Source organism: Lupinus angustifolius, chromosome LG15 (assembly GCF_001865875.1).
Source record: "Lupinus angustifolius cultivar Tanjil chromosome LG15, LupAngTanjil_v1.0, whole genome shotgun sequence".
Lineage (NCBI taxonomy): Eukaryota > Viridiplantae > Streptophyta > Magnoliopsida > Fabales > Fabaceae > Lupinus > Lupinus angustifolius.
The window spans coordinates 18,277,172-18,300,426 of record NC_032023.1 but is presented as its reverse complement, the minus strand read 5'-3'; the positions used below and the strand labels follow the sequence as shown (position 1 = coordinate 18,300,426).

Genomic DNA, 23,255 nt, shown 5'->3' with positions numbered 1-23,255 from the left:
GTAACAATATGAATATTGATGTTTCTAATCTTGCTATTAAAAGAATCAAACTTTTCTTCATTGTTCTGGTTACTACCTTGGTGGTGTTGTACGCAAAAATTGAAGGAATTTATATGTTTATATCTAAAAAATAGACCGATCCAAACCGGACCGAAACTGCATATAATATTTGGACCGGATTGGATCGGACATCTTAATATAAATGGACCGGACCGGACCGCATACTAATTACGCGTTTGGATCAGATGATTTTTTGCTTAAAAACCGATCCAAATGGACCGCGAACACCCCTACTCTCAGTAACCGATTACAGTAAGTGGGTAATCGGTTACCCAAACGTGATGTTTTGAAAATTTATATTGAGTATTTGGTTACTCACTTGAGTAAACGGTTACTCAAACTTTCTGTCCAATAGTGAATTTAAAATTCACTTAGAGTAATTGGTTACTCAAATTCAAATTTTATTGGATAACTGATTCTCACTCATGTAACCTGTTACTCAAATTTCAGTAACCTGTTACACAATATTTTGAAAAATATTTTCATTTAAAACTTGAAGTGTTTCAATTTCTTTTAAAATATTTTGAGCATTACTAATTTGGTATATTAAAGAGTATAGGATAGGAATACCAATTGTCTTGAAGCTTTAATCTTCTTGGTCTTCATAAGTAATCTTCCTTTTCTTCTTTTTGGTAATGTTGGTGTCTTCATCAAAACTTTGCCAAAGTCAGGAGCAAAGATCTTCTTCACAAATTATTGTTTTTTGTAATTGTTATTTCATAATAGTATTATTATTAGTATTTTATACAAAGGAAGAAATCAGAAGCACATCATCTTCTCAATTAGTTATCCTATTGGAAAATAATATTATGCATTTAAATTGAAATTTAAAAACGTGTATTTAATTATATATATATATCAATTGATTTAATATTTTATTATTATTACAATATAGTAAACATTAAAGAGAAATTCAATCTAAAAACATGTCATCAATCAAATCTCAAAATAAATGGTGAAAGAGTAAAACTAAGTCAACAATTGTTATGGTAGTAGAAATATGTTGACTTTATGAAGAAGTATTTATGCTCTATCACTATTATTATGGAAAAAGTTGATTGTAATAAGGCATTTTTTTTTAATAATGTAATAGTTTAAAAAATATTTCATTCTCACTTTTTTTCTCTTGGACGTCTAGATTGATAGGACATAGGAGTAATATTATAGGTTTCACATTTAATATGGAATTGGGGAGTATGATCAATTTCAATGCAATTAAATATGAGGAACAAATGTTTAATTTTTAGAAAATGAAATAAAAAGCATGAAAGACAATCATGCCTCATAATTTCGGTTTCTAAAGTGTAACTAATAACTATTTAATTTTTATAAAACGAAATAAAAGACATTTAATGATAATCACACATAATAATTTCAGCTTCTAAACTGAATGTCAAATAACAATATTAAGCTAATTTTTTATGTATACTAAAAACTATACATACATAGAATTTGTTTGAGTAAAAATGACAAAAGTAAAGAGATATAAAAATTAAACATGCATGAGTGATAAAGATGTTATACTTTGAATGTTATATGGAAACAAAACATGTATGCCTAAAATTAGTTGATTATTATAAAGAGTGAGTGACAAGAAAAAAATTAATGATTATTGTGACTAATATAAGGTTGACAGACATATATAATAAAAAAGTTAGATTTAAATGAATAAAGACAAACATACAATAAAAATGAAGACACTATTTTTCTATAGTCGATTCCAATGTAAACTATAATCACTATATTTTAGGAGGTGAGATTTTTCTTCGGTAAATGTTGAAATAAAAGAACATGGTCAGTCGATATTTCCTGCTTTGGAAAAGTAACCATATATGAAAATTTATTTTAACATACATCATGTGGATAAATGAAGTTTTTTTCTTATAAAAGGCAAAATGAGCAATTATCTTGCGATATCTTGTAGAGGTAAGTGAGTGGAAGTTAGAATGCATAAACTGACATAATAAACAAATTATATCTATCAACACACAAAAAAAATGAAAAAAATTAAATAGTAGGTTTGTTTGACAAAAATTGAAAAAGGAGAAATATTATGAGAAGGATGGAGTAAAAACAAAAAAAACATAAAATCATACATGTGAGTTGATTTGATATTTGAAGATGATAGATTTGTTGAACAAAAAATGAAAAAATGTGAAATAATTAAGAGAATGATGAAGTAAAAAGGAAAAGAACAAAAAATCATACATGTGAGTTGGTTTGATAGTTGAAGATTGTAGATTTGTTGAAAAAAAAGAAAAGAAATAATGTGTAGTTTGAATAGAGAAAATGTGAATAAGTGGTAGGATAAGATAAATATGAAAGAAGTTATATTTTCTTTATGACATTTCCATAATTTTATTTTAATTTGACAAAACTAACTTATTCTTTGGACACTTCTCACAATATAGAGTTTAGTAATTCCAACAATCCAATAAATTTGACAAAAATAATCTCTACTTTGTACACTTATCATATATGTAGATGGTCTATTTTTGTAATTTCAACAACTCTTTTTTTGTGTGAAGAATAAGAATATTTCTACCTACATTCAAACGAAATTTATGGGTACCAATGCAAATAATGGATATTTATGAGTACTAACAAACTTTTATAATTAAGTATATATTTTGTAATAATTATTTATGAAAATATTTAATTTATTGTGTAATGTGATTAGGTGGGGTTTCCCCTAGTGTAAAAAATTAAGAAATTTTGTCATTTTAGGAAGATATATTATGAACGGGTAAGATTCCCAAATTACTCTTTCTTAAAATAAATATTATTAAATCTCTTTTCATGAATGGAATTAATGGAAGTCACTATAAGAATTAATTAGAGTTGAATTTCAAAGAGTTTAACATATATATCCTTCACTAATCTCAAATTCGAATTTGTATAGTATGTCAGTCGGAATAATGATCATCAACTAATGTATAATTTTAAGTCAAATTTTATGAAAATTTTAATTTCAATGAAATAAAAATAAAATTATATATACTAATAACAATAATTATAGGATAATTTCTATACATGCATGTATTTCATAAATCTACTATTTCATAATGGAGATGACTAAAGTTAATTTTACAAAATAATAGCTAAAATTTTCAAATTAATAAATCCAATTAGAGGTGATAAAATTATCTATTATCCACAATTCAACCAAAGAAAATTAAATCAATTCAAATCTGTTAATTAAAATGAATGAATTTAATATATTGAATAGTTTTAATAATGATTGAATTTAAATTCATCAATTATATCAAAGTACTACCCATAAATGTATATATCATGATGTATATTCAATCAATTTAAAAATAAATATTTACAAAACGTTGTCTTTGTTTTTTAATTTCCTTTAAGATCTCAACTCTCATTTTCTTGTATGTGAATATCATTCTCACTCTTAATTTGATTTTTTATTAAATTACCATACTAATATTCTTAGTATTACTTACCTAAATGATTCCGAGATGAATGATAGGACATATGAATGTGATTAATAGTAAAAGATTGTTCTGAAATATTTATGATATATATGTAAAAACTTTATACCTAAAACAACAAAAATTGCATTGTTGTAGAATGTTGAAATTTTTGTTTTCTATTAGTTCAAAAAAATCACTTTTTAAGAGTGTTTAGGGAACAAAATTAGAAAAACTCTTTCTAGAAGAGTGAATTTTAAAAAAATATTTTTTAAGAAAGTTACCATTGGTTTTTTTTTAATGAAAAATGCTTTTTAAAATAGTTATTTTTTCCCAAAGTGTTTTTAGTTCTAATTAAAAAATCAAATACATTGAATATTCATTCATCTGATTTACTAAAAATATTAAATATAATATATATATCCTCAAAACAATAAAAATATAAATAATTTATGAAAAAATAAATTTATTAATATGTATATCATCATTAACATGATATTGGATTTTTAGTCATAATATATTATTACGAGTAACTGATGAGAGCATATATTTTGATTGGAAAATATATTTAACTTAAAAATTTAAAATTAATTAATTTTCTTAGCAACATAGATTAATAAATTTATTGGGACAAAATATATACTTTTCATTCTAGCTATCAATTCTAGAGCTCAATAATTTAAATTAATAAGTAAATATAAATTATTAAATATTTATAGAAGTGATGAATTAATGATGTGTGAAATAAGTAATCTAACTCTTCATGTTTTTCTCATTCGTGTTTATGATCAATAATTTGAAGGAGAAGAGCCCTTTTTGGGGTTGGTCAATTTTGCGAAGTCTGTCTCTGTTACTCGCTCTATACATTTGAAGGACCTCTAATCATATAAAATGGACTTTATCCCAAATTTTCTGCTATAAAACTCTCCCACCTCTCGTGCTTCATTTTCCTTCTCACGCCCTCTCTTTCTCATTTGCACCAATAACTTCCAGAACCTTCTACAGCTACTGAAAGAGAGGGACCATAATCAAATCCACCACACCTTCCACCACTTCCAAACACGCTCTTACTCTGAATTTCAACTGATTTTCAATCTTTGACTGCGTTGACTTGATTCAGCTACGATGTCTTCGAATTCCGATTTGGTACGCGCAATTGAATCGGCGCTTGGCGTTTCGCTCGGTGATTCCGTTTCTGATTCCTTCGTTCTGATCATTACCACCTCCGCAGCGGTTATAATCGGGCTTTTGGTTTTTCTGTGGAAGAAATCGTCGGATCAGAGCAGTGAGTTTAAGCAGTTGGTTGTGCCGAAGCCGTTGGTGACGGATGAAGATGACGATGTTGACCTTAGCGAAGGAAAGACCAAGGTTACCGTTTTCTTTGGTACTCAAACTGGTACTGCTGAGGGATTTGCTAAGGTATATTTGTTTTCCGTGTTTCGGTAAATTTAGTTCTCAGATAGTTATGATGGAAAATGTATCATAGAATATAATTTTTCTAGGTATAATCGAATCGAATGTTCTGGAATCTGTTTTTTTACTTATACTTTTTTGTTGTTGAATTTATTCCTCTAAGTTTACCTGAAAGGTTGTTTTTCTTTGTAGTTTATAGGTTGTTTATCTTCATAGCCTTGTTGTTCCTGTATGAGCTTTGTTTTTTATAATATTATTTTTGCTTGTCTAAATTAATTACATTATAGCATGGTTTTAAATTGTGGCGCCAGTAGCAGCAATATCACGACTACGGAAGATGTGTGTACTGTGGTGTATATATATAGGTTTGTCTTATTATGTGAGCTCGTTAACCCTCGGGATATGGTGAAGTGAATTACATTGCGACAGCTCTTTAATGCCGTGCAACCTTATGTTTTTGTCTGATGTTTTCATCGTCGTATTAGATTAGGGCCCTATGGAATCACCAAGGTGTGAGGATGTTGTCGGCGTCAATTTCAAATTATTTACTCATTATAGTCAAACAAAGACTTTGAAAGGCATGGTTAATGTTCTGAGGTGTGGTGCTAAAAGGAGTCAGTGCATCTTGCTGGTTGAGACACTGTCCTTTCAATGAGGCCCACACCCGTGGTGTCTTATGTGTGCCTTTCTTATTGTTACCTGTGAAATTAAAAACCAAAGCGCTCAGTCATCTAACTTGCTAACTCTGTTACTAGTCTGGGTAAAATAGCCAAAATGCTTAAGATATGTTGGTCTTGGGACTCTTAGCAGTGCAGTTAGCAGTTTACGGTTTTATAGATTGACAATTATAATATTTTATTTTTAGTGTGAATGTTGGAAGTAGTTAATTAATGTGGGAAATTTACTCAAAATAATAAAATACTGTAATGTTTCCTTCATTTTCTAATGTTAACACCTTGCTTCAGTGAAGGGTGCATTGTGACTCTCACCTGAATGCATTTAAACCGCCAAATGCCATAAGGCCACCTTTCGTCTTTGACTCCCTTCCCCACTATTAACATATTTATTTAACATGTCTTCAAACTTGGTTAATTGTGCATATTCTAACTTCAGCTAGAAAACCATTGCAGTAGTGCGGCATATGCAAATGTGCTTTGTGTTAGGATGAAGACAATTTTCTCTTTTACTTATGCTTGAGATGTGCTTTGTGTTAGGTTGGAGCTATTTTTCTCTCTACTTTTGGGTTTTCCATACAGAAATTTATCTTCAAATCTACAATAGTTATGTGCTAGTGTTATATAATAACTACATCTTTTTCTTTTAATTATTTTTATTACAGGCTTTAGCAGAGGAGGTCAAGGCAAGGTATGAAAAAGCAGCTGTCAAAGTTGTTGACCTGGTAAGTTGGATTTGGACAAAATTTTAGTAATTCCCTCATTTGGCTGTTGATTTGTGGGCAACATGTTATTTGTTTTAAAATGTTTGATTTCTCTGAAGGAGAGTTCTAGACGTCACTTGATATTATTCTACAGGAATTTCAATCTATAAATTATAACTTTGGCTTAAGTGTCTGATGTATTTAACATGAACTAGGATGATTATGCAATGGATGATGATCAATATGAGGAGAAGCTGAAGAAAGAAACTATTGCTTTTTTCATGGTGGCAACGTAAGATTTATGCACATAAAATGGCTGAACTGCATTTATTTATTTTTGAAATGTGTGGTTCATTTGGACTTGGCATGACAGTTATGGAGATGGAGAGCCAACGGATAATGCTGCAAGATTTTACAAATGGTTTACTGAGGTTTGTAGTTGTAGATGTTTTAAGTAAAAATAGATTTAAGGTAATATAAAAAATTTAGAAAATCTAGATCTAAGGTTTCCCACTCTCGTATTTTCATAATTCATTATTTCATATAGCTTACTTGAAATGATTCGAAGGTTTTTAACATAAAAATAACTGTTTTTGAGGGTTTTAATTTTAGGGGAAAGATGAGAGGGGCACCTGGCTTCAACCGCTCACATATGGAATTTTTGGCCTAGGTAACAGGCAATATGAACATTTTAATAAGGTAAAACTCTGGTGATTTTATTTTTATTTATCTTACAAAAAAGAAAGTCACCTGATGTTGATCATTTGAAACAGATAGGTATAGTCATAGATGGCGATCTTACTGAACAAGGTATGTAATTTCCTGACCTGTATTTCACAAGTATTAGATTGGTAAATCTGACCCATTTTATTTGAACAGTGCAATTACTATCATTATTATTGATTATAACTGAAGAGCATGTTATTTCTTAGGCAAACAGTCCAGCCTCAACTCACTTTGTTAAGATATTTATTTTTTTATTTTTTGATAGGACTCACACTTTGATGATGAAATTTAGTAGCATAATTCTAGTTTGTTTATAATAATGGAGCCAGGAATGGTTTTAAAGTAGTTATTGACTTCACATAGGTATATTCTTATATGTACTTTTGTGTTTGACACAGGTGCAAAGCGTCTTGTTCCACTTGGGCTAGGTGACGATGATCAATCCATTGAGGACGATTTTACTGCATGGTAACTATAGTTCTCTCACTCCTTCTATCCATGTAATGATTATATTGTTTTGCTAAGATTAATATATGACTATACTTAAAAAGTGTACAAATATTTTCTTTTTTTGGTTTTTCAGATCTTGTCAAATTGCTTTTGCTTTGCAGGAAAGAAACTCTATGGCCTGAGTTGGATCAATTGCTCCGAGATGAATGTGATGCTAATACTGTTTCTACTCCCTATACAGCTGTTATTCCTCAGTATCGAGTAGTGATTCATGATCCTGCTGTCACATCATCCCATGATAATCAATTAAATACGGCAAATGGGAATGTTGTGTTTGATATTCATCATCCTTGCAGGTGCTCTGAGTTGTCATGCTGATTTTATGACCAATTTTATGTTTACTAAACAAGGCTAAGCAAACCTGTTGTTTCTTTTTTTGAAGGGTTAATGTTTCTGTTCAAAGGGAGCTTCACAAACCCGACTCTGACCGCTCTTGCACACATTTGGAGTTTGATACGTCAGGGACTGGTATAACGTAAGTTGGATCTCATGTTTCCTGTCAAAGAACCAATCACTGTTTCATGGTAAACAAGAAAACAAAGATAAATAACCTAATAATTATTTATTTCTTGTTGACTTTAATTAAACTTGGTGATAACTGTTTTTAGATTTTATATACTCACTTTAAAGATTATAATCAGTTCAATCCTCATGGGATATAATGTGAGAGAGTTTTTCTACAAGATTTTCTCTCGTTATTCTAAGCAATAAATGATGGTTCTATACACTAAAAAGAGTAAAGAAAAAAGAACTTTGTTATTTACCTATTCTTTTCCCTCTTATTTTTACTAGGGACTATTTTAAAGTTAAATTCTGGAAGGGCGAGATTCCCCGAGGAATTTATTGTTAATAGTAGTGGTCAGTGTAAACATGTTGGATAGTAAGAGCATGAAGCTTCTTGTGGGTTTAATAGGCATGCAATTTGTAGCACTTGAATCATAAAAATTGAAATTTTTTTAGACATTTTTTATGCAGTGATGTTTTTTAATCTGAATCTCTAATTAGATGCTAATTTGCGTATCCTGTCCCAATTATTTGGTTGTATTTAATTAGTCTGTTGATTGTTTTTTCCCTGATCTTTCCTAGATATGAAACTGGAGACCACGTGGGTGTTTATGCTGATAACTGTGATGAAACTGTTGAAGAAGCTGGGAAGTTGCTGGGCCAGGATTTAGATTTGCTATTTTCTCTTCACATTGATAATGAGGATGGCACTTCCCTGGGAGGTGCTGTGCCACCTTCTTTCCCAGGTCCCTGCACGCTGCGCACTGCATTAGCACGTTATGCAGATCTCTTAAATCCCCCACGGAAGGTTTTCATATGAATTTCACTTGCTCACCATTTCTTATTTTATACGTAATTGGTTTTGCTGGTTATAATAGTGTGTTTAATTAGGGATTTCCCTTGTTTTATTTACACACTCTTCTCTTTCAGGCTGCTTTAGTTGCATTAGCTGCTCATGCATCTGATCCCAGTGAAGCAGATAGATTAAAGTTCCTCTCCTCTCCTCAGGGGAAGGTAATAAAGTTCCTAATTCTTTTGCTGTCATTTTTAAGTCTGATTTTTTCTCCCTTTAATTGACGATATACATTTTTTGCTTTCCAGGATGAGTACTCCAAGTGGGTGACTGGAAGCCAGAGAAGTCTCCTTGAGGTGATGGCTGAGTTTCCATCAGCAAAACCTCCTCTTGGTGTTTTTTTTGCTGCAGTAGCGCCTCGCTTACAGCCTCGTTATTATTCTATTTCGTCCTCTCCTAGGTTGTTTTCTCGTCGTATATAAATATCTCTTGACATGAGATAACTGGCCAAGAACTAATATTAATTTTTGATGTTGTTCAGGGTTTCCTCTCAAAGGGTACATGTAACTTGTTCCTTGGTGTATGGTCCAAGTCCCACTGGTAGAATACACAAAGGTGTATGTTCAACCTGGATGAAGGTAGAGATTTGTAGTGGATAAATTTGTCTTATTATCATATGCTCTCTCCATTTCAACACTTTAGATCCTGTGTTTTCATGTTCATGATTCCCCTCTCCTCCCCTGCCAGGGTGCAATAAATACCCAATCATGTTATGTTGTATCTAACTTACATCTTTGTCATAAATTATCAGAGTGCTGTTCCCTTAGAGAAAAGTCGAGATTGTAGCTGGGCTCCTATTTTTATTAGGCCATCAAACTTCAAACTACCAGCTGATCATTCTATTCCTATTATTATGATTGGACCTGGTACTGGCTTGGCTCCTTTCAGGGGATTTTTACAGGTATGTGCATATATTGTTGGTATGCCTAGTTTTTTAGATTCAAAACACATTGCTTGATAGTGTCTATATAGAATAAAGAGGGGAAATTTGGAGGAGAATGGTGGGAGTGAGGATAATAAAAAGCGAAGCATAGGAGTGAGACATTGGAATAAAAAAATAGATAATGATGTAATAATCAGCCACAGCTGTAAACTGAAACATAATGCGTAGTTTTGATTCTATTGTAGTTACAGTCTCCATTTCCCTGTCCTAGAGCCTGTTTGGCTTTCTGTGAAATCAACAACAGCTACTTACAAACCCAAAAATGTTAATCAAACCCCCCTTCCGGATTGACATAATTCCAGTGAAACTAAACTATAATAAGCATATTCTTTTTCTTAATTCTTGCGCTTTAATTTATGCAGGAAAGATTTGCTCTCAAAGAGGATGGTGTTCAACTTGGTCCTGCGGTACTTTTCTTTGGATGTAGGAACCGTCAAATGGTAAGATAATTGTTTAGTGCACTTTCAATACCAGTGTTTTTTTAGAGTAATGTGTGATTTTCAAAGTATGTTGTGTATAGGACTTTATTTACGAGGATGAGCTCAAGAGTTTTGTGGAACAAGGATCTCTGTCAGAGTTGATAGTTGCATTCTCTAGAGAGGGGCCTGAAAAGGAATATGTTCAACACAAGATCATGGATAAAGTAAATTCGAATACCAGCCTATTAAGGAGCAAAATTCACTGAATAAACAATTTATTGGCTCAATTTTCTATGTGCAGGCAGCATATCTGTGGAGTCTGATTTCTCAAGGGGGTTATCTTTATGTCTGTGGTGATGCCAAGGGCATGGCCAGAGATGTTCATCGCACTCTTCATACCATTGTCCAGCAGCAGGTGCTAATTGTCTTTCATGATCTCACATTCCCGCCCTTTAGCATAATAGATGAAAGTGTGTGCTTTTCTTATTTCTTCTCATGTATAGAGAGTATCTATTTCAAAGTGTTAGGTGCTGTGGAAACGATCGTTATACAGCGTTGACCATAAGCAATTAAATAAAGTGCATAGAATAAACAGAAGAGATGAAACAAAAGACTTTGGTAACGGGGTTTGACCAATTGTGTCTATATCCCCGAGAGCGCTGAGTGGCTATTAAGACATTATTAGAGAATAAAAATTACAAGCCCTAGCATACCCATATGCCTAAATGCCCATGAGGTGTTTCTATTTGGTACTTATATCTGGTGCTTATTATAACAAAGGACCCGAGTCCAATATATAACATTAGTCACTCTACTCTATTATAATATTAGGTAATATGAGACAAATATAATATATATTTCAAGCATTCCCAACAATCTTCACCTTGATTGAAATAGACGAATATTTCGCTCCTTAGGAAATCTACACAAGAATCTCTACTTTAGCGAATATTTGACTTCACCTTGCTCAATGCCTAATTTTCTATAACAACTCCTCAACATAAGAGTTTGCTCCTGTACAACATAAATATTCTGAGTATCCTTGAAGATGTTACCAAGAGCTTAACTCTTCAAACTTATAGTGCAACTTCCCGTACCGATCTAATGGGACACCCCCGCCTAGCCAACTATTGCTAGGAAGTCTTTCGATGTATGTAACCTCTATACGAAAGTTTACCAACAACCGTCTTGTTCAATACTCAGTGAAACTGAACCTTGGAAAGCCTCAACAACTACTACCATTGTCTACTTTGACAATCATAGTTCAAAAGAACTATTATACTCCATCATAAGGAGTATACCCATAACATACCTTGCGTCAATGCTAACTAATACTTGTGTGCATCCAAACCAATGCTCATGTCACACCCTGTATCTCTGCCAATATCCGTATTACACCTTGCATCAAAGTCAACGCACATGTTACACCCTACATTAAAATTAATCAACGCCTCTATGCTTTTGTGGATATGTTAACAATTAATATTCTTCACTATGATGTTGTAGACACGCCAATAGGACATTTCATTTCTCATCTCAAATGATATCATTCTCTCAACATCTAGAGAGATATTGTTAGCATTTGACTCAGCTCCCCTGTCTTTATCTCCACCTTGGTCTCAATCTAATACATGAACTTCTGGGTTTCTGGATTTAACACAACTATGGTCCCCACCATAGTCCTGCCACGTTTCATTCTCCTTCAATTCTTCTACTTTATCCTGGTGCAGTACTTTTGACGCACTTTGTCTAACCAACATGTCTTCACCATCTTTAGCCATTATCTGACACTTGAGTTAAGAGTCATCTACCAATTGTTGGTGTAGCGGAAGTGATCGTTGCGTAACATTGGCTACAAGCAATCAAATAAAGTGCATAAAATAAATAAAAGAGATGAAACAAGAGGCCTTGGTAACGGGGTTCGATCAATTGTGTTTGTGTCTCTGAAGCGTTGAGTGGCTACCAAGACATTATTAGATAACAAGATTACAAGTCCTGACACACCCACGGGCCCAAGTGCCCATGAGGTATTTCTATTTACTGCTTATATCTGGTGCCCATTATAATAAGTGACTTGAGTCTAATATATAACATTAGTCATTCTACTCTATGCTAATATTAGGCAATGTTGGATCAGTACAATATATGTGTCAAGCATCCCCAACAATCTTCATTTGATTGAAATAGACGTATATCTTGCTCCTTAGAAAATTTACACAAGAATCTCCACCTTAGTGAATAATTGACTTCACCTTGCTCAATGCCTAATTCTCTATAACAACTCCTCCACATAAGAGTCTGCTCCCTACAGCATAAACCTTCTGAGTATCCTTGACGATGTTACCAAGAGCCTAGCTCTTCAAACTTGTAGTGCAGCTTCCCGTACCACCGTCTAATGGAACATGCCGTCTAACCACCTATTGCTATGAAGTCTTTCAATATATGGAACATTTACACATAAGTTCACCAACAACCGTTCTTTTCAATACTCAGTCAAACGAAACCTTGGAGCTTCATTGGAAAGCCTTAACCGCTACCAGCATTGTCTACTCCGACAATCATAATTCAAAAGAACTATCATACTCCACCATAAGGAGTATACCTGCAACACACTTCTTGCGTCAATGCTAACTAATGTTCGTGTCACATCCTTGCGTCCAAACCAATGCTTGTGTCACACTGCATCTCTACTAATGTCTGTGTTACACCTTACATCAAAGCTAATGCTCATGTTGCACCCTATATCAAAGTCAGTCAGTGCCTCTATGCTTTTATAGATCTGCTAACAATTAATATTCTTCACTATGACGTAACTGACACGCTATTAGGATATTTCATTTCTCATCTCAAATGAATTTATCTCTCAACATCTAGAGAGATATTGTCAGCATCTGACTCAATACCTCTGCCTATCTCCACCTTGGTCTAAATTCAGTACATGAACTTATGGGGTTCTGGATTCAACACAATTATAGTCTTCATCGCGGTTGTGTCATGTTTTATTATCCTTCAATTCTTCTACTTTATCCTTATGCAGTACCTTTGATGCACCTTGTATACCTAACATGCCTTCACCCTCTTTAGATATTATCTGACACTTGGGTTAAGAGCCATATACCAATTAGCTCTGATACCAATTGTTGGTGCAGCGGAAGCGATCATTGTGCAGCGTTGATCACAAACTATCAAATAAAATACATAGAATAAATAGAAGTGATGAAACAAGAGACTTTGGTAGTGGGGTTTGGTCAATTGTGTCTACATTCCCGGGAGCGCTGAGTGGTTGTCAAGACATTATTAGAAAATAAAGATTACAAGCTCTAATACACCCATGGGCCCAAGTGTCCATGAGGTGTTTCTATTTGGTGCTTATATCTGGTGTCCATTGTAACAGGAACTAGAGTCCAATATATAACATTAGTCACTCTACTCTAATTTAATATTAGGCTTATGAGACTAATACAATATATATTTCAAGTATCCCCAACCCAAAGGACTGAACCAACTAGTATAACTGTATGAAACAACAAAACGGGAAGTTTTTATATCTCCTTCAGCCTCTTCAACTGGAGCAGATGCTGAATAAAATTATCTTTTCAGCTGCAAGTATATTAATGTGATTGTGGAGGAATGACTGATGTTTAGGCATTTGTTATTGGACTCCAAGTACAGAATTTGTTTTCTGTTTGGTGCAAATTACTTCGCTGTATTTGTTATGTCCAGGAAGAACCAAGTCTCCTTTTTTACTTTTAGGTGAAATACCTCCCTGGATTGGCCAATTAGTTTAAACTACTTTTACCGTTGTGAGAGTGAGTCTCGGCGCAACCATTAGGTTGTTACCTTGTCAGGCTAACACTATGTATATATCCTCCTTTGACCCCACTAGGTAAGAGTTTTGTGCACTAGCTTTCCTTTTTTATATTCACTGTTCTGTTTTCTGTCGGGTTTACTATCATACTGCTAGAGTGCTACTATTCGAAATGTGGAAAACTTAAACACTCTTACTTTTTATCTGTGTGGCCACCATGCTTTCTTTTGTGTTAAAAAATTACAATATAACATCCAGTGGTAGGGATTAAAATTGGGGAGGTAAAAATTCTTGTCTAGCCTTGACTTTTAGCTTTCACAACCTGAGTAGATCAGAAAGAGGTGGTTTGGGCCCCCTATGTGCTTTTACTTCTGCTCATTCTGTCAGACTTGCTTATGCTTTGTGTCTTCATTTATATTGTGTTTAGTTTTTGGAGGGAACAAACAATGCCAAATTTTCATCTGTAAATTATATTTTTTTTATGGGAGAGAATCCACTTACTCCAAGAGTAATTTAAAACAACCTATTCCACATCTTAACCATTTATTCTATTAAAATCTAATAGTTCACATCTACTTACTAATTCCAATCATTGGATTTTCCTAGAATGAATGATTAAAATGTGGAGTAAGTGGATCTCCTCCCTTCTTTTATAGTCTTTTTGCAGTGCATTTGATTTACAATGCTATATTTTCTTCTGACTATCGAATCTGTCATTATTTCTTGTGGCAATGGCATATCATGTTTCTGGATTGAATTTCAGGAAAATGTGGACTCAACCAAGGCAGAGGCTATAGTGAAAAAACTCCAGATGGATGGACGTTACCTTAGAGATGTCTGGTGATTTTGTTGATGTTAATCTGTCTGGATCGGGGCATCCTTGCTATTGATATGTTAAATTCAAGTTTGGCCGAAGAATAATTTTTAGATTAATTACAGCCTTTAAGGAATTTTGGGACACTGGTAGTGGAGGGTAGGACAGGTTTCTTTGAGAAGAAATTATTTTCTAGACTTCTGTCTTTTTCTCCTCTGTTATCTCTATTTTCTTATTATTATAATGTATTAGACTCCTCCGACCTCGGATTATTTTTAGGTGACCGTTTTGATAGTTAAGTCTCAGGATTCAACAATGCATACAGGTTATGGGACATGGTCATGTATTATCAAGTGTAGGAATTGGTAATAAATAAATTATTTTATTATTGAAACTCGTTTTTTCCCGGTTCAAAAGAATAATGTATATTTAGTAGTATGTAATAACTTGATCTTATTATTAACAATCCTTCGTAGTTGTAGCTAGCTGGTATGACTCGCTGGCTGGGTTTCAGTTTCAGCTAGAATTCGATCAGCTAGTGTAATGTAATAAAGGAAGGGAAGCCAGTGATGTTTTCGTTGAAATACAATCTGTGGCTGTGTTAGAATAGTAGAAGCATGTGACTCTTATTTAGAAGAGTACTTCCAAGCTAGTCCGCTTGAAGCAGAATATCGAAACCTCATTCAGAATTCAAACACATTTTCTCTCCCAGCTTGCCGTTTCTATGCAGTGTGTTGTATCTATATAAGTACCGATGCTTATGTTTGCACGAAAATGCGGCCAACTTGGGCCATAAGGATAAATCAAATGAGCATTTTTAGTTACTGAAGGCCTACAGCTGAATTATAAAATGAGCATTTTTTTTGCTGAACTTATTGGTATTAATCCGAGTGTTCTTTAGTGTGGTCGTGGAGATGATATGGTAGTGATGATTCTTGGGTCAATTAGGTTGAAATTGACCTTGAGCTGTCTGATATATGTTAAATCGATATGAGTATAGAGGGTGAGGGATAGTATAGTAGTCTCCCATGTTTATACTTTATACTAAATAAGAAAGATATACCTTGCTTCAAAGGAATGTTCAATGATATCATGGGCAATGACATGTTTGTCTTGTCAATCATCTAGTAGGCGTAGTCTAGGGCTTATGATGGCTCTTAGGTGACCCCTAAGGCAACCTTTCCTTGTAAGGTACTTTGTCGGCCAAATCTATAGACTAGGTCGACCAACATGGGTTGATATGTATTTTGAGCCATGGTTTGGGCCTTACGGGTCGTGATCATGTTGCATCCGTGGACTTGTTGACCTATTGGACTCTTTGTGGCAAGTCCAATACTCTTTTCGATCTATGGATAGAAACAAAGATTAAAACCTTGGTCTTCGGCCTTGTATGATGCATGAGATCTAACAAGTTTTACTTGACTTATTTTATGATTTCGTAGTTTGAAATACTCTTCTATGAGTGGATTATATCATATAGCAAATAAATAATGTAATTAGAAAATATTTAATGCAATTAAAAAAGAAGTAAAATGATCTAATGGTTAAGACCAACATTGAAACTCAAGATTTTTAGTATTATTATATAAATGTAATATCCATACATTGTCAATATAAATATTTATGCATAAGAGTTTTGAACGTTATGGTATAATACAAAAAATATTTAATTATTATTGTATAATACTAAATACAAAAAATACTAAATAATATGTATATAAACTTTTACATTACACTATAGAATCAAACCACAAATAATATTTTTCACTGCAAGGAATTAACACTCATCTTCTTTTTGTATCCGACGGACATGTATATTTAATTATTTATGTAACTAAGTATCTCATTCCTAATGTATTTATTTCCCTTTGTAATCTTCTAAGATACTTTTCCCTTTTTCCTCCATTCACTCTCTCACTTTCACTTCCAAACCTTCTTTTTCTTCATCACATATATCACTCTCGCTTTCAATCTCTGTGATTATCGGTTCCTTCTTCGTTCTCGTTAGGTTTACATATTACTTTTTCGCACACCACAAATCGTGTCTCATGCCAAAGCCTAATAAGAACCCGAAGAAGCTCTTTTTCTCTGAGGAAGATGCCGCTACTCTTATCCAAAGGTTTTTATTTTCTCTTTCTTTATTCCGTGTCTTGTAGTGTTTAAATTATTAAAATTATTTCGTATTTTTTTTGTAGAAATGATGCAACGACGGTGTTAACGTTGCTCCAGGAAATAGCGCATTCCCCTAATTCCAAGATTGATTGGAATGAGTTGGTGAAGAAAACCTCCACTGGTATTTCTAATGCCAGAGAATATCAGATGCTTTGGCGCCACTTGGCATACCGTGATGCTTTGCCTGAAAATGCCGCCGCCCCGGCCGAACCTTTGGTTTGTATTTCCTTCCACACTGCCAATTAGGAGTACTTATTAGCAATTATGAGGTGATTCTGTTTATGGTTAGGTGTGTTTGCTAACAAATGATTCCAGTGTAATCTTTTTGCAATTGGATTGGGTTTAAAAATTGTGGTAATTTACTAAAAATGTGCACATGAGGGGTATTATGATGGAATGTAAGATTTGAGGGTGAAACATAATAGTATGCACTATATGGGTTGAAATTCTAAAGCTCGAAATTTATGTTTGATTTTTTTTGGAAGCCGAAATATACATGTGTAAAATGTATTTACTAATATAGTTGAGTTTGTCAGAAAATTTGAAAGTTTCCTATTGTCTCTATTATTTTTAGTCACAGCCATATTTTTTCTTTTCTGTACTAGATTTTTTGTTATCGACTACATGTTTTTAGATTCATGGGCTACTACTGTATTTTTATATTCAGACTTAGTTGGAGTCTTTCTTCCAGGATGATGATAGTGACCTAGAATGTGAACTGGAAGCATTACCACCCACAAGTGCTGACTCTGTGTCGGAGGCTACAGCATGTGCGAAGGTGAACATTCTTGCCCTAATTAACCTATCTCAACAGACTAGGCCTTTGGAATTCATGCCTCTGCTAGTTACATCTTACTTATTTGATTATCATATTTTAGGCACTTTAGCTTGTATTAAAATGAAATGACAATGATATTCCTTACACATTTTCCAAATTTTGCCTTCGTACATATCATGCCCCTTATAGAACCGTACTTTTCCAAATTTTGCCCTCATACATATCATGTTAACAAGTACCCTTAGGGCATTGTTTAAGGAATACAAAATAAGGAAATTGCTCTTGGAAAACAAAGTCCAACACTTCTCTATATGTAAGACCATGTTTCTTTTTTCTCTTCCTTAAAAATGCCCTTAGGGCACTTGTTAACATTTCCCTTATAATAATTTTAGTGAAAAATAACTGTGCAAGGTTGGTGGCTTTCCTGTACTAGATAATTACAGAACTAGTGAATCTATTACTTAATATTCTAAAAAATTTAAATCAGTTTAATGCTAATTTTTTAGGCTAGTGATGCTATGTAGCAGGGAATTATAGGCAGTGAATTTCCAAGAATAGAACAAATAAGTGTAGTGGTGATAGAAGTTTAGAATGCTGTTGTGGTCGTGTTACTGCAGAAGAAAAAGACGAAATTAGTAATGCATGTGTATCCAATAGATGAAGAAATGAAAGTTGGGCTAGCACATATAAAGGAAATGATGATAAAAACTCACCTCACGTGGTTTACTCACACGGGAAGACTAGCAGAGGCTCCAGTTTGAAAAGTGGATCAGCTGAAAGGAAGATAGTCTGATTAATATGGGTAGAGATAGAAACTATTAGGAGAAACTATGAAGAAAGACTTTGCTGTTAATGTTTATGTTGAAAATCTGAATTCCTATAGATCCCAGTGATGTTGAGTTGTTGACCCCTGTAGTGGAATAACAGTTCTCTTTACAGTTCCACTGTTTAAATCGCTTATTGTGCTATTTCTTGCTCTTCAGTTTTGAGCATTTTGTTAAATGGGAATTGTTTATTCATCAGGTAATGATTGCTTCACGCATGCCAACTATCCCTAGTAGCTCCACAATCGAGGCTCCATTGACTGTAAAAGTTCCAGTTAGTCATTCATCTAGAACTCATAATGAAAGTTCAGAGCCATCCAATTTGATGCAGGGGATGAACATTATTTTTCCAGTTACTGTTCAGAGAACACCACTGCCAACTGTATCATCAACAGAAGGTATAGAAACCAGGGGATTAGGTGGTGGCAACATGGCTTCGAAAAGGAAAAGATGGACAGAGGAAGAGGACAATCAACTACGTGCTGCTGTTCAAAGATGGGGTGAAGGGAACTGGGAAACCATGGCAAAAAGAGACAGCTTTACTGTGAAGAGAACTCCTCCACAGTTGTCTCAGGTTGATTTTCAACATTTTTTAATTATCTGGCCATTATACACCATTATTACTTCTTTTCTTAGTCTACATGTGAATGTTTCATTGGTGGTCCATGGGTGGCTACATCTTCAATATTATGCCTATAGCTAGACATCCTTGCAAATTGTCATTTTCTTCATCAGGGTTGCAAAGAAAAGTGTAATAGAGGGAAGACAACAGATGTTAAAAGTTCTTTAAAACTATGTTTTCTTTTATTTTAAACCTGTAACGTTTTCCCATGGATGTCACTTTTGGTAGCATGTTTAAGTGTTAGCTTGGTTGGTGGTAAAAGATCTAGAACGGTGCCCGTAGGAATTTTTAAATGATGAAGTATGATAATCCTCGTATAGACAGTGTGTCCTCTGGACTTGGATGCAAAGATACTGTCTTTATTTTTGTGACTCTTATTCCCTGATCTAATACTAGCAGTTATGTATTGAGAGAGGGTACTTTTGCTCGTTTGTGCAGCTATTAGAGTTGGCCTGTTGAAAACTGTCCATTTTTTGTGTATAACTGTGTTTTTTAAGAAGTTCATTGAGAATCTAAGACGAAGAGAGAAAAATACAGAAGGAAGGGGGTGGTTAAGGAATCCTTTTTATGTGTTAATCATGTCATCCCTTGATTCTAAAGGATGAAAGGAAAAATGTCATTGGAAAAAAGTGTGTACTATTACACACATTGTGCTAGTATTTTCCTTAGATGTATTGTTTGATTGGAATATGGTGATTGATGGCACTAAAATATTCATTTTTCTCCGTTGTCATCTAGTCAGGTCAGGATGTCTGGGTATGGCTCAGTTTTTCCTGGGTTCAAATCCCAGCAACGGAATTTTACGTGGCCAGCTTTTCTTGTAACGTTCCAGATGGATAACTTTTGTGTGATGGATTGGGTCATAGTAAAACGATGGTTGGGATTCAGGAGATAATTCTTGTGAATGCATTTTCTGGTTCTGATTGTTTTATGAATATTTTTTTAATGTGATTTAATAATTATTCCATTTATCTTTGTTGTTATTTACTTTTTTACAGAAATGTTCGTTACTTAATTTTTTTACAGAAATGTATTGTTACTTTTTTAAGTTACATATTGCCATGGGTTCTCCAATTACTTGCAGAGGTGGACTCATTTACGGAAGAAAGATGGATGTACCACTACCAATCCTGGAACCAATTCAGTGCAAAATCGGCGCTCAACTGCTGAACAGCTGGCAATGAATAACGCAGTATCTTGTGCACTTGACCCGCCATCAAATACACTTTTCAAAAAGTTGAATGCCCCTGGTATGACCAATCCTGGTAATTTGCTTTTCCATTTTATTTTAATAATATAGTTTAGGAAAGTATTAATCAAATTGCAGAATCCACTTGATGATGGTGGATAGACTTTGTGCCTAGTTCTGAAGACCACTTATTAGTTATTGACTTTTCCTCAACACCTGGTCTTGCTGTGAAATGCCCTTGTTTATTGCTGTGTTCTATGCTTATGCTTATGCTTCTTTCCTTGTGATTTTGTGCTGTAAGAAGGGTATGGATTTTAGCAAAAACACTTTGATAGATGTGTCATGCTCACTTTTGTACTGCTTAATGCTTTTTATGCTCTCCAGAAACATTTTTATAACTTCAATAATATCTCAATAGTCAATACTACTGTACTAAGTTTCATAATTTTGCAGTTGTATCAGATAATATTACTTATTCACCATTAGATGTGTCCTACGACTGAACATTACTAGTGTATCATATATGATGAGTTTTATTTATTTGTATATTTTGAATTTTAGATGGCTTTAAAAATATGATAATGGTAATCAAATTTCTATTTAATTTAATTGGTTGCTAGTTAAATGAATTGTATTCCTAATTGGGAGACAAAAGTATACGATGGAGACAATATTGATGCATGAATCATCTGGAAAATGGGTATTTATAGTTCAGTTGAATATTTTGATGATTTTATTACCCAATTCATTATGAGGGATATATTTAGCATTTGAATAACTTCTGGTTTAAATGGTTGCAGCTAGTTATAACAAATCAATTAAAAGCCCTGCGCAACCTACTGGGACTGCTGAAGTTCCAATAGTTCTCAATAACTTAGCACCAACTCAAAATCCATCTCAAAAAGTTGTGTTGGGATCTTGTGATTATCCTGCAAAGTCTAAATCAATCCTGGAAGAAACAAGGGTGAAGTGTAATCCAACTCCAGATTCTACAATAAAAGCTAACACGGTTGCTTCTGGGACACAGATTGTTTCTTCATTAAATAATGTGTCACAGTTTAAGGTTGCTCAAACAACAACTAGTTCTTTGGCGAAGTCAACTATTCCTGTTGCTTTGCATTCCAACTCGAAGTTACCTAATGTTCGCACTGATTCAAGTGTTTCACCTGCACTTTTTCCCTCCAAATCAGCTGCCTTTGTCACATCTCCTGCTTCATGCAGTAGTACGATAAAATATGTCTCCTCTACATTGAAGAATTCACCTGTAGCTTTGTCTCGATTGTCTGAACAAGATAAACATCTTACTTCTGTGGTTAATAAAGTTCCACTTCCACTGAAGCAAGAAGCGATTGTCACAGAACTTAAAGTTCCTGTTGCAAGTCCTACAACTATAGTCAAGGTCCAAGCAGATGAGACTTGTACAATTACTACTAACAATCATCACATGCTAGTTCATAGCAACTTGAACAAGGGGAGACAAGATATGATTCAAGATAAGAGCATAAATTTGCCTTTCAATAAAGGAGGTGAAACTTCTATGAAAAGTATTAGTGGTGAAATTTCCAAAGATAAAGCAGTCTCTCAAAATTCAGGAGAGTGTCAAGACCAAGGAACTGTTAAAACTGAGAATCATCAAATAGCCACTGATAGCAACCTAGACCGGGGAGTCAAAGTTTAGATGAAGAGAAGACACAAATCTGCAGAAACAGTGAGTATCACTCTGCATTTAATGGAACTTCCGAGAGGCAAAACATGAATGTGAAATACGCATATTTTCCAAACGTACTAGATGAATGCCACTGAGGTCGGGAATTGCGATGCCAGTAAAAATGGGTTTAGGTTAAGTGTTTAGCTTGTGCAAATGTTTCTTTTTGTTGGCACATACCTTTAATTCTAACTAAAGTAGTGATAGAATTAGGAGTTTTGTGGAAAACATGAATGTATTGTAGCATACCTTTATTTCTAACTGAAGTGGCAATGGAATTAGGAGTTTTGTGGAACTTGAATGTATTGTAATGTCTTAAAATTTTGTTTGGTGGTAAATATATTTGAGATTATGCAAGCTTTCACCATGACTATGAAAATGTTTCTCCAGAATATGTCTTGTGCCAAAACCAGCTCTCTTCATTGGACATTCCAACCCAACCATGCCAGCATTTCATACTAAACCATGTTCAATTGGCAATCAAGAGTGGATAGAGAAGTGAATAGACAAGAAGCATTTTATGACAGTGAGTCAGATTAGTCCAAAAGGGTTGTGGATTTGGCTGACATTGTTGCCAGCAACTGCAACAAGGCCAAATGCATTTCTGGATTATCTAAGATGCCATTTTAGTTGTCTGATTACCACAGTTTTCTCTTGATTTTTGTTTTACTTGTTTCATATTAAAATATGGTTGTGTCATAGGGATTGTGGCTGAGCTATGGGGGTTGGACATATGCCATTCAATTTTAACCCTAATTTTTTTATATTGATAAATCAATGGTAAAATAAAGTGGGGCATGTGATACAAAAACTCAAAAGGGAGCATTGAAGCATCACCCATATATGTTAAAAGAGGTAACATATCAACATTTTATCCATTTTTGAAGGGTTGCAAAAGAAGAGATAATAAGGAAAGTTATGCATGTCTTCAACGCGTAGACAACATTTTCTTTTAGACTTAATGGGTTGACAACAATTGTTCCTCAAGATACAATCAAAACACTTGGATATGCAAATAAAATAAATTGTCATAGATAGAAACATGTGAATAAAAATCTCAATCTCGGATTTCCATAATTGACACAAATATGCAAATAAATATGATCAAC

General features: G+C 33.8%; 2 protein-coding genes across 3 annotated transcripts; both read left to right on the top strand.

Annotated features, from left to right (window-relative positions):
* LOC109328361 (NADPH--cytochrome P450 reductase-like) lies at window positions 4,334–15,246 on the top strand. Of its 2 annotated transcripts, XM_019561792.1 has the most exons (19): window positions 4,334–4,509; window positions 4,554–4,907; window positions 6,241–6,300; window positions 6,495–6,571; window positions 6,653–6,710; window positions 6,892–6,978; window positions 7,053–7,089; window positions 7,404–7,473; window positions 7,617–7,811; window positions 7,898–7,990; window positions 8,602–8,827; window positions 8,950–9,033; window positions 9,121–9,272; window positions 9,354–9,450; window positions 9,624–9,773; window positions 10,178–10,255; window positions 10,336–10,458; window positions 10,536–10,649; window positions 14,806–15,246. In XM_019561792.1, the coding sequence occupies exons 2-19, from the start codon at window positions 4,614–4,616 to the stop codon at window positions 14,884–14,886; spliced, it is 2,076 nt and encodes a 691-aa protein (XP_019417337.1). In that variant the 5' UTR covers window positions 4,334–4,509; window positions 4,554–4,613; the 3' UTR covers window positions 14,887–15,246. The 2 variants fall into 2 exon arrangements, with proteins under 2 accessions (XP_019417337.1, XP_019417336.1); XM_019561791.1 differs by having other exon boundaries at window positions 4,334–4,907.
* LOC109328668 lies at window positions 16,723–22,516 on the top strand. The gene is made up of 7 exons (XM_019562238.1): window positions 16,723–16,975; window positions 17,052–17,244; window positions 17,720–17,806; window positions 18,830–19,204; window positions 20,337–20,517; window positions 21,242–22,079; window positions 22,239–22,516. The coding sequence occupies exons 1-7, from the start codon at window positions 16,905–16,907 to the stop codon at window positions 22,291–22,293; spliced, it is 1,800 nt and encodes a 599-aa protein (XP_019417783.1). The 5' UTR covers window positions 16,723–16,904; the 3' UTR covers window positions 22,294–22,516.

Excerpts from the sequence above, each read along its gene's own strand:
- LOC109328361 (XM_019561792.1), top strand. The coding sequence starts at position 4,614 with ATGTCTTCGAATTCCGATTTGGTACGCGCAATTGAATCGGCGCTTGGC. Across the intron at positions 6,572-6,652 it reads GCTTTTTTCATGGTGGCAAC|TTATGGAGATGGAGAGCCAA; the intron begins GTAAGATTTATG and ends TTGGCATGACAG. Across the intron at positions 7,991-8,601 it reads ACGTCAGGGACTGGTATAAC|ATATGAAACTGGAGACCACG; the intron begins GTAAGTTGGATC and ends GATCTTTCCTAG.
- LOC109328668 (XM_019562238.1), top strand. The coding sequence starts at position 16,905 with ATGCCAAAGCCTAATAAGAACCCGAAGAAGCTCTTTTTCTCTGAGGAA. Across the intron at positions 17,807-18,829 it reads AGGCTACAGCATGTGCGAAG|GTAATGATTGCTTCACGCAT; the intron begins GTGAACATTCTT and ends TTTATTCATCAG. Across the intron at positions 20,518-21,241 it reads CCCTGGTATGACCAATCCTG|CTAGTTATAACAAATCAATT; the intron begins GTAATTTGCTTT and ends AAATGGTTGCAG.